General features: G+C 40.5%; 1 protein-coding gene across 1 annotated transcript in view; it reads left to right on the top strand.

The window, feature by feature from the left end:
• The first annotated feature begins 3,660 nt into the window (after positions 1–3,660).
• The window catches only part of ST8SIA6 (ST8 alpha-N-acetyl-neuraminide alpha-2,8-sialyltransferase 6), a 42,363-nt gene continuing 34,072 nt past the window's right edge, over positions 3,661–11,951 (top strand). Inside the window, exons 1-3 of the mRNA XM_029283183.1 lie at positions 3,661–3,755; positions 4,004–4,111; positions 5,697–5,787. Of these exons, the coding sequence (XP_029139016.1) occupies positions 3,661–3,755; positions 4,004–4,111; positions 5,697–5,787 (294 nt within the window). The remainder of the gene's footprint in view (positions 3,756–4,003; positions 4,112–5,696; positions 5,788–11,951) is intronic.

The raw sequence follows: 11,951 nt of genomic DNA, 5'->3' as shown, positions 1-11,951 counted from the left end.
TGGGAGTTGAAGTCCATGAGTCATAAAAGAGCCGAGGTTGCCTACCCCTGGTTTAGACTATCTTTCCCACTATCTCCTTCTGGGATACTTTTTTGATTCCCCAATCCAACTTACAACTTTGAAACATCATGGTGACCTTTCTTCTAGAAGGGACTGATCCTAGGCAGATAATATGAAAAGTTTGAAGCAAACTGGCTGTAGGCAAGGCCTGGAGGATGACAGGGAGAAACATAATAGCATAATGAATGACATGCACGGACAATCCTTGGGTCCACGATGTGTTGTCTGAATGTGATCTCGTTTTTCCCTGCCCCCTTTTATTTTGCTTTGCATAAAGTGATCTAGCATATTCAAATGCTTATACACTATTCTGTGCCCTTGACTTGAACTACCATTAAGTATTATTATCCTAATTTGCATGTTAGCAGGTTTGAAAGAAACATTCAAGTGAATCCAGATTGGAAATCATGTAGCCATGTAGTTACCTAAGTGGAATACTTACATTTAGAGAAGATAGATGACTGAAATCCAGACACTGACAGCAGATATTAGGGGACAGCTGTTGGCTAATAATTACAGATCCTGTTTATAAATTTACCAGAAACATCTGGCTGACCACCAGTAGAGACAGGATGACACATTAATTAGGGAATGTCTTGATTCTGCAGAGTTTTTACAGGATCTGGATGTCATCCTTGCCTTCATTTCTAGTTTGCCAAATGTCCTCTAATTTGTCATGAAAAGAGTTTTCACTTTTTAGATGTTCAGTACTGCCCACACTTAGGAAGAATTTATTTTGAAGTACATTTAAGTGTTCTAAAGTTCAATGCTATAAATGCATTTCATTATGAAATAGATCATGAAGAGGTTCACCCTTTTGCACACAAAAATGTCGACTCAACACTTTGATACAATCTGTGGTACAATTTTTGGGGAGGGGATGGAAGGGGAGAGAGAACAGGTACCAAATTTATGGCACACTAAAAATAAATGTTCTTCAGAGCATCAAAAGCCTCTTCATGCATCGAAACAGCATCTCTGAAGGACAGAAATAAAAAGAGTTGAGTTAATGGAATATGATTCCTCTTTTAGAGTTCAAGTATAAGAATTTCTCTTTTTTACTCTAAAAATTATACTGACATAGACCACGAGCATTTTGCATATCAAGTGTCTATCTCTATATCTTGTGGTGTGCAAAATCCCCAGGAAGACAAAAATCTGACACTAATAACCTCATATTGGATGTGCCTGCACATATGACATGTTTATGTCAATATCTATCTGAGGCAAAACAGCGTTTGAAAGCCCTGCAGGGGTTCAGAAAGCTGTTTTTGTTTTCTCTTTTTCTAGCCAATTCAATATATTTTTAAAATCTTCTATGAGTTTTTTTAAATTATTCATAAATGAAAAAGGGTTGCCATTTTGTAGCTGTAGAAGTTTTGCTTGTATAATACAATCTTTAATACAATTATTGGGGGGGGGATCTTGCCATGTTGGTGGGTGGTAGGCAATAATTTCCAAACAGAATTCCCTGAAGGACATTTCTGTAAAAACAAAGCATTGAAATTTAAAGAGAAGCTTTGCACAAAATCTCTTGACTTGTCAGCTTGACTGAAATTTATTGAGATTAACCCTCCTATGTTAGCAAATTTCAGATCAGTTCAAACAATAAGCAAAAGACAAAGAATAGTTCTTTGATCTTCCAAACTCATTCCTAAGACAAATCAAATGAGGAAATCGTGGTGATCAGGGACCAAAATGTAAGAGTAAACATATGACCCTTTATTAAGATTAAAAGGGTGGGTAGACATTGGAGCTGGGCGTGGGTCCTCTTTGATGAGCCCTTGACTTTATTTCAGGTGCCCTCCATAGGCAAACAGTTGAGACCTTTAGCAGGATGATTTTAGTCTTCTGGATATGGGAGGCCAGGAAACAGTGAGAAACTGAGAAGCACAGAGAAGTAACAAAAAGAGGCAGTGAATAAGAAGATGGCAGAAAACAAATATGTATATCATATTTATTTGGTTTTGTCCAGCCTGTTATTTGTGTAGTATATCTTTTTTTAGATTTCTATCCCACATTTTTTTCATATACAACTCAAACTGACAAATATACATAACACACTTTCCTCCTCCTATTCTCCCCACAATAACAATCTGGACTGAAAGAAAAGTGACTGGCCTAAAGTCACCCAGCCAGCTTTCATGCTTAAGTCAGGACCAGACATATGCCCCACAGACATCCTTACCTACCCACTACATTTGGGTCTCTACGGGTGGTTCAGAAAGGAACGTAACCACCCCACAATAAAAATGTGGCCTGTTCCATATTTAAAAGACAAAGAGTGAAGACAAAGTACTGCTGAATTAGACTATACACTCTTCCAGTCCAGCATTTTGTTCTTCTTTCCACAAATATATGTTCGGGCAAGTCTTGGAAAAAGCACAAGCAGGACCTATGGCCTGATGCTGGAGATAATGCACTAGATCGAGTCTTTGACAACCTGATATTTCACAGGCTATGGACTCAAGGAATGTGTTCATTCATTATCCAGGTTAATGCAGTGAATGCAGCCAATGAGTTTGCTTGTATTGATCCATGACTAACCAAGTTCTAAGTTCACATGACCAGTAAATAAAAAAAAAGCCTCAGTCAAGATAAAAGTAACATTTAGCATGTTGCAGCTATACAGGTGCTAGATATAGGAGTGACCTTCTCAAACCAATTGTGTCAATACATTGTTGGTAGCAAGAGTAACTAGTGACAAGAGATAGGGAGGGGCAAGGCTGCCCCTCTTCTGTTGTTCTTTTCTTACTATTACCTGTAAAGGAAAAGTGAGCAAAAATTGCTCACATATGAGGGCTTGGCATTCCTCCACTCTAATAGTAGCTTTGGATGGATGCCCACAATTTAAGCCTCAGAAATGTCCTACATGGAAGGTTTTACAAATCTACCAAAGCTTGGGTTGAAAGCTATGGTGGCTTTTTCACACTATGCTTGCTTGGGCCTCAGGAGAAGATTGAAATCCTGTTATTGTCCCTCAAGCTCTATCATTCTTCACATGCTCAGAAGCACCCTTTTCCTGTCGTTTTACACCGGATCCTGATGCAGCTGGAAAATGGGTGCTGGCAAATACTTGGTTTCTCTCCGCTCTTCTCTTTCACGGCACCCGATTACTCCCACCATCTCCTCCCCGCGCCACCCCACCTCCCAATTCCGTTTCCATCCCTCCAGGCGCTTGGTGTCGATAGGAGAAGAGCGAGCGAGAGACCGCGGGGGAGAGAAATGGAGGCGGACTGCCAAGGGATGTTCTCAGGGCTGGGACGAGGTGCTCCCCTCCCCTCGGCTTCGTCAGACCCAGAAGGAAGCGAATCTCGTGCCACCGAGCCGGACTGGCGGTGGTCGCCCCTCGCGAGTTGAAGCAGCTGGGGAGGCGGCGCGGCGCGGCCAAAGAGGAGGCGGCGACCCTGGGCGGGCCGTCGCCGCCCCTCCTTCACCCACCACCGCCACTGCCGCCGACCTGACGGTGTTGCCATCACTGCAGCGGGGGGGGGCTGCCATTGCCATCGCTTCTTCATTCTCCGTTCCTCGCTCTTTCTGCAGCTCTCGGGTCGCGTCGCCGTCCAGCTATCCAGGCAGCTGCAGGCGGGCGAGAGGACGATGCGGGCGGTCCTTGCCCTGCTCGCTCTGATCGCCAGCCTGCTCCTCTTCCTGTGCTTGGCGCGGCTCCCGGCCGACGGCGCCGGGGGCGCAAGGTAGGCGGAGGAGACCCGGAGCTTCCACGGGAGAGGCGTGGCTTAGGAAGGGGAAACAGAGTTCGGGGGGGGCACCAATGGCAAATGGGGGAGCCGATACCCCGGACCGGGTGCACGTAGGTCACGGTCCCAAGGGGGCTGCAGGAAGGATTAGCCGTTGAATAAGCGCGTGTTGTGGCTCTTGATGACCGCTCCTCTCGCTGGACCCTCTAGACAACTTTGGTCTCTCTTGCTTGATTGCTTGCCAGTGGCTGGGAGCAGGAGGGCAGAGCTGCAACGGACTACACCCCCAGAGTGATGAGGTATCTCCGGTCCCCCGCGGATGTCCACCTGGCTGCTCCGTTGGCCCCCAACAGGTAAAGACGGTGAGGGGGTTGCTGTGTTGGGAATACATCTCTGCGTTATCTTGGACCAGAAGGGATCGCTGCTAATTAATATCAGCCTGCGCTGAGAATGCGGAGCACCTCAAAAGCTCTCAGGAGTTTGTCACTTTGGGTTGGGCAGTAATGTAAGGAATTATTCGACAGGAAGCTAAGATGCCTCCCTCACCCCTCTTCTAAATGGCTGATCCAATTATTTCCTAAAGTTCAGTTGTCTATTAGTGCAATAATCTTTCATTTCACTGATAGTTGGGCAAATGTGTCTGATGCTCTACTTATAGCACTTTTAAAACTTTGTGTATGAGTCTATATACTGTATATATAATGCATGAACGTATATTATATTTCAGATCTCTTGAAGTAAATCCCAGAGTTTCAATAAATGATATCTTTCACAACCGCAGAAAACACACTAATTTGTAACACTGGAAAAATAGTATGCCTTGCCTTAGACTTGTCTTTTTTCCACATTTAAGCTAATATAATAATAATATTTCTGAAATAGTCTGGGAAATTATTTACTTGGCATCTATTTCCTTTTCTTTCTAGGTTTCTTGAATTTTATCTCTAATTTTGTCTTCAGGCCTTTCTTTGATGAGCTACTAGATGTTTTGTTCGTGTGTGTGTGTGTGTGTGTGTGTGTGTGTGTGTGTGTGTGCAGTAATATCTTTCCTGTGATTATTAAAACATCATCATTTAAAATGGGATGAAAATTTTTCAAAAGGAAAGAAATTCATATTTAAGCTCTTTGGCATCATGTTTACTAGTACTCATTTATCATATGTTACACTAGCTTCCTATAAACCTCAAATTCACACAGAGGAGTAGTGAAATATATCATTGCAAGTGCTTCTTCACGCAATAAGCATGCAGCACAAAAACCCAAGTTGCAATTCAGATCAAATGTTAGCTGGATATAGTTTGCAATTATTGTACTTTAAAAAAACCATCACTCTTGTGTTCAGCCAAAGCAAAGGCCAAAGGAGATGGTTTACAGGGACGGGGATATTGGGAAGTAGAGAGCAAGCTTCCTGCTTATTTTCTGTTCTCTGTAAACAAAAGGATACTTTTGTAAAAAGTGCTCCTGTTATTTATTTTCAGAAAATCTCTTCAAGTTGACAGTTTGGTGCCTATGGAAAACATAGGTGTCCTTCTTATGTTTACCAGGTTTTCGATTCCACCTGCATTTTAGAAATATATTATTTTAGGAAGCAGGTAAGTATGAGGTAGAGACTAGGAATGAGGACACCCAGTTCAAGTCTATCCCTCAGCCCTGGATGGTCATTTGGTGACTCTTGGTCTCTTTCAGCTCAACACACCCAATAGGCTTATTGTGGTAACAGTAAAAGGAGGAGAGAACACTATGCACCCTTGAGCTCTTTCGTGAAAAATGGAGTATTGATCAAATCAGCCAATCGATATCATAATGCAAACCACTGGTCCTTGCCCTTTATTTATTGGAATGACTCTGGATTCTAAACAGATCCCTTTTCACCTCCTAGAATAGTAGCATATCCTGAGAAGTTCATTTACGTCTTGAAAAATTCATGCTTTTGTTCAGGGTACTAGATCTGGGTTACATACCTTCCAGGGAGGTGCAAGAAGATGCATGGAACTTAATTCTTTGGTGTTTTCATGTAGAAGATGTCTGGGTTTGCAGCTTGGATTTGAGGGCTCTATGGCCCTTCCCATTTTAAATAGGCAGATTTCCATGGTAACCCTTTGGGACTACTGCAGCAGCCCACATCAGCTCCCAACCTTCCAAATGTGTCCCTGGCTGAAAAAAGTTGTTCCTTTGTTGAATGATGTACCTATAGGAAATCAGTTTTCACATAGGAAGCACATCATTTGAATTTATTACCTTAAGATCATTTGCTGTTTGCTGTACTGTAATGCTTTACAAATATAAATATAAAAAATGTAATACAGATATTTACCATAGCTTCCAATCTGAGCCAAAAAAACTGAGATGTTCCAAGAAGTCAGCAAAGAGATACAGAAAACTATATAACATCTTTCTGTTATCTAGCAATCATCTGGATTTTTGTAGTCCCAATTTGGTAGTCCTACACTTAACACATACCACACACACACACACACACACACACACACACACACACACAAACACAAATGACCAACCACTAGGATAGGGAATGAAGTCTTATTCATACAGGTGTTTTCCTGGTAAACCACTGCTGTGGCTGGTTCATTATAAATTCTCTTGACTAGGAGGATGTGCTCCTTTCCTTGATTCCAGGGAATTGCAAGATAAGATTCAGAGGTGGAAAAACAGGGTTGGATTAACAATCTTTTAAGTGGCAAAAATTCTGACAGTCTTTGGATGCTAGCAAATATGTACAGATATCAATGCATATGTTGCAGTGAAGATGTGGTAGCCCTGATTAGAAAAATGTGGGAAAATTGGGAGGAAATTTCATCTAGATTAAGGCCTGGGCAACTATTTTTGGCCAAGTGCTGCACAATAAGCTGCAGAGGATTGCAAGGTGCATCCTCAGCGACCCACCAACATAGTAAGGAAAGGAGAGAAACTTGAATTTGGGGAAAGGTTGAGATAAATAATAAATGCAGAGCATTAATATACAAAGCAAAAACCAACCCAAAGAAACAAATATACCACAACATCATACCATCGATAATTGATTTAGCATAGTTTGGATTTCTCAAACATTGGTAGTGAGTTCTGAAGTTAGACTCAGGCTGCAAAATGGGGAGCTATGAGGCTCTGTGTGTGGGGGGGGTGTCCATGGACTGCACATCCCAATTGGTCCAACAATCAACTGTATCCAACTAAGGAGATGTCTGAAAAGAAACTATAGAGCTATAACTAGAATAACTAGAATTTCTGTAAAGTGTTATCGTATGGACTCAAATTTAGTCATGCTCAGAAGAAATCTGTTGAAAAAGCAGAAATGAGACAAGTTACTTATTGCTAACTTAAATCAATTTAAGATATTGATTTTGAGTGTGCTTACTCTAAGCACAGCAATGGTGAGACTAGGTCTTTCCATTACGATTCTGAGAACTTACAAGGAGAAATGGAAGTTTCAAATACTGCTTATATTAAATAATATTTATATTATTTCAGGTTTCCATTAATGAAGGATTTGCAGAGATAAAAACGAAAAAAGCTTTTTTAAAAAGTAGGAAAGAAGTACTGAATTCTCATGTTGTAATAAATTACAATGTCTTTATTTTTTCTTCAGTTGCCTATTGAATGAAATAGTTAGTTTAAAACTCTGAATTAAGCCCACACAAAATAATTTACATTCTGGCTTAGGTCAATAAGGTAAAAACACAGAAGAAGTATTCTTCACTTTGCTAAAACTACTTATATAAAAAAACAGGTTTTATTCATGCTTCTGTGCCTGTCTGCTAGTCTTTTGTTCTGCCAAAATATTTTATGGTCCAAAGGACTGATAGTTTTATAATCTGTCTGACTGACTGTTTCCCTGTTTCATTTTGGAATGCAATGATTAAGGTTCCCATCCTGGCTGAAGAGTGCTAATCATTTTATAAATCTCACTACTACCTCTTAACAATTGTTTTCTAATTTTTTTGCTTGGCTTTTCACTCTGTGGTCACCATCTTAGGAAACAGAAGAACAGAATTGGAAGGGAGATTGGAACCCCTATATTATTCTGGACAAATGGCTGTCCAGTCTCTTCTTAAAAACCTCCAATGATGGAGCACCCACAACTCCAGGAGGCAAACTGTCCTACTGATTAATTGTTCTCATTGTCAGAAGATTTCTCCTTAATTCTAGGCTGGATCTCTCTTTAATAATCTTCTAACTGTCACTTCTAGTCCTGCCCTCAGGAAAACACTTTTATCAAGCCATAATAGCTGCCTTCTTTATCAGTTTTTACCAAGTCAAGGGCGGATTTTTAGACCATATTAACAGCCAAATATTTCTTACTATGATTATTCATACATTATTTTTCAATGTCATTTTCTTTAATGTGTGTGTTGTAGGAGCCTACTTTCAGCCAAGTGGTAGTGAGAGATACAGTATTAGCTGAAGGAAGGTGGAAAGGAAACTGTTTTTAGGGATGAAAAAGATTACATCAATATATTGGGCTATATTCAACTAAAATTCATGACTGGTTTTCGTAAAAGATTGTGTGCAATTCAGCCCTCCTTCTTATTTCTCTAAGGGCTTCTTACTTCCAAGTACTTTGTTTTTTCTGTCTTGGTAGCTTTCCTACAGAATTCAACAGTGATGTCCAAATCCTGGGAAGAAGTGGGAAGATGTCACTGTGACAAATTTTGAGCAAAACACTCCAAGCTTCTTCATAGGCTAATATGCTTCCTTCCCTTGCTTTGGACTCAAAATGAAATGGCCACATGGCTTTGCTTCTTCCACTTTGCTTCCTTTCTTTATGCCTTTCTGTGGCCAGAAGCAGATTCCACAGAGCTTAGAAAAGCCATAGAGGTTTCTCTGCAGGTGCAGGATCAAGCCACATGCAAGCATCTCAGCCACTTGATGGTACCTTCTGTGTTACACAGAGAACACTTATGGAAGGGGTGAAGAAGATGGACAAACTAAGTGGATTGCAATTCATCTTCACCTCAAAGAACATATCATCACTGGGGTATGAAGCTTTTTGTCTGGTTGCATTTAAGTTGCAGCCATTATAATGGTTTCTCCCAACTGTACTGCAGTACTCTTGCTGAGGCAACAAATGTCATAAGGAGTTGTTTTTCAACTTGGCAATTTTAAGATATATGAGCTTCAATTCCCATAATTCCCAAGCCAGAATAACGTATTGCCACTTATTTGGCTTTTTTTTAATAGGGGCAGAATGAATGGGGAGAGAGGGGGGGAGAGAGGGAAGGAGGGGGAGAGAGAGAGAGAGAGAGAGAGAGAGAGAGAGAGAGAGAGAGAGAGAGAGAGAGAGAGAGAGAGAGAGAGAGAGAGAGAGAGAGAGAGAGAGAGAGAGAGAGAGAGAGAGAGAGTACTTGGAGAAAGAAAAAAATATAGAATAAAAACTTAAACCCAAGGTCACGGTGCCACATACAATTACCTAGCACTAAAAGAATCAGCTGACATAAAGATTACAGCAAAGCAGGATGACTAAGTATTACCATTTCAACTATAAATAATTATTGATTTTGTGTAAATTAATTTCTCTAAATAATTGCTACAGCTATGAAGACAAATTAATGGTTAGGATGGTGGTAGCTGAAGTTGCTTCGGTTTACTAAAGTTTTCTGCTTTTCACTATTCCTCCAAATACTTAACTTGAATTATCTGTTTTTAATGGCAGCATCAAGCTTTTGCAATTCTAGTACAACTTCACTCCAGGATAGCTATAAGAAGGAAGCATTGATTTATAAGCAATTACATTCTGACACATTAATTCTGACTGCTTTACACTGGGCAGCTTGTACTATTTAATACCGCTAACTTAGATTAGGGTTCATTGTTTTACTTTATATGGTCATCTGTTCATAGAACTATTGTATGGACAACTGCCTAGCATAAGCTGCCCAGCGTAAAGCATTTAGAATTAATGTGTCAGAATGTAATTGCTTATAAATCAATGCTTCCTTCTTATGGCTACTCTGGAGTGAAGTTTTACTAGAACTGCAAAAACTTGATGCTGCCATTGAAAATAGATAATAAGATCCTGTGATTATTATTTTTTTGAAAACAGTGTTTTGAGAACACTATACACACACACACACATACACACACTTATATATATATAAACAACAACAACAACAACAACAACAACAACAATAATAATAATAATAATAATAATAATAATAATAAAGTTGGAAGGGACCTTGGAGATCATCTAGTGATCATCTAGAGGAACTGTATTAAAGGGTTGCGGCATTAGGAAGGTTGAGAACCACTGATCTAGTCCAACCCCTGCTCAGGCAGGAAACCCTATACCATTTCAGACAAATGGCTGTCCAGTCTCTTCTTAAAAACTTCCACTGTTGAAGCATTCACCGCTTCTGGAAGCAGGTTGTTCCACTGGTTAATTGTTCTAACCATCAGGAAGTTTCTCCTTAGTTCTAGGTTGCTTCTCTCCTTGATTAGTTTTCATCTGTTGGTTCTTGTCCTGCCTTCAGGCGCTTTGGAAAATAGCTTGACTCCCTCTTCTTTGTGGCAGCCCCTAAGATATTGGAACACTGCTATCATGTCCCCCCTCGTCCTTCTCTTCATTAGACTAGACATACCCAATTCCAGCAACCGTTCCTTATATGTTTTAGCCTCCAGTCCCCTAATCATCTTTGTTTTTCTTCTCTGTACTCTTTATAGAGTCTCAACATCTTTTTTACATCGTGGTGACCAAAACTGGATGCAGTATTCCAAGTGTGGCCTTACCAAGGCATTGTAAAGTGGTATTAACACTTCACGTGATCTTGATTCTATCCCTCTGTTAATGCAGCCTAGCAATGTGTTGGCCTTTTTGACAGCTGCTGCACAGTGCTGGCTCATATTTAAGTGATTGTCCACTAAGACTCTGAGGTCCCTCTCACAGTTACTACTATTGAGCAAGGTACCCTCTATACTATACCTATACATTTTGTTTTTCTTGCCTAAATGTAGAACCTTACTTTTTTCACCATTGAATTTCAATTTGTTAGATAGCGCTCAATGTTCAAGTCTGTATCTTAAGCCTATCTTCTGGAGTGTTGGCTATTCCTGCCAGCTTGGGGTCGTCTGCAAATTTGATGAGTTCCTCATCTATCCCCTTGTCCAAATCGTTGATGAAGATGTTGAAGAACACTGGGCTCAGAACAGAGCCCTGGGGCACCCTACTACACACTTCCCTCCATGTAGATGTGGTTCCATTGAGGACCACATGCTGAGTACGGTCGGTCAGCCAGGTACGGATCTATCTGGTGGTGATGCTGTCTACCCCACATTTTTCTATCTTGTCAAGTAGTAGGTTGTGATCTACTTTATCAAATGCCTTACTGAAGTTCAAGTAAATTATATCCACAGCGTTCCTCTGATCCACTAATTTTGTCACTTAGTCAAAGAAGCAATAGGATTTGTCTGGCATGATCTGTTTTTGACAAACCCATGTTGGCTTTTAGTAATGACTTTGTTTGCCTCTAGCTGTTCGCTGATTCGTTGTTTGATTATCTTTTCCAGAATCTTCCCAGGTATTGAGGTCAGGCTGATAGGTCTGTAATTTCCTGGGTCCATTTTTTTTCCTTTTTTGAAGATGGGAACTACATCAGCTGTTTTCCAGTCCTCCGGTAGTTCTACACACACACACACATTATATATATACACATGATTCCACCAAAGGAGGCCGTCTTTTAAAAGAAGCTTGGTTCTCAGACTGTCATTCTATTAACAGACACATAGACCTACTACCTCCTTACCAAACCCTAAAAAGACATTTACAAAAACATAAAATACCTAAACACTTCAACCCAACCAATAATAACACAAAAACACCACCCCACCCACTTATCAAGCCCCAAACCAACACAATAGATATCCTTTCTACAACACAATCCTCTTCATGAAACCTAAGTAAAGAATATAACTCTAACACAACCATGACAACTTACACAATCAACACACCACGTTCTGATATTCTCACACACAGAAACAACAACCCTCCTGACCACAACATCCAGGACACAAATGTCCAAAACACAAATCCTGCAACCTCACAAGACACTCACACACAACAAAACATACACACACAACACCTAAGTAACAACAGAATATTAAGACCAAGACCAAAACTCCCCCCTGCAATGAAATATAACTTATCACATTCAAAGAAACAAACATTACAGCCCAATTCCCAAACAG

Source organism: Protobothrops mucrosquamatus, unplaced genomic scaffold (genome assembly GCF_001527695.2).
Source record: "Protobothrops mucrosquamatus isolate PMUCROS unplaced genomic scaffold, P.Mucros_1.0 scaffold33, whole genome shotgun sequence".
Classification (NCBI taxonomy): domain Eukaryota; kingdom Metazoa; phylum Chordata; class Lepidosauria; order Squamata; family Viperidae; genus Protobothrops; species Protobothrops mucrosquamatus.
This window is presented reverse-complemented; position numbering and strand designations above follow the sequence as displayed.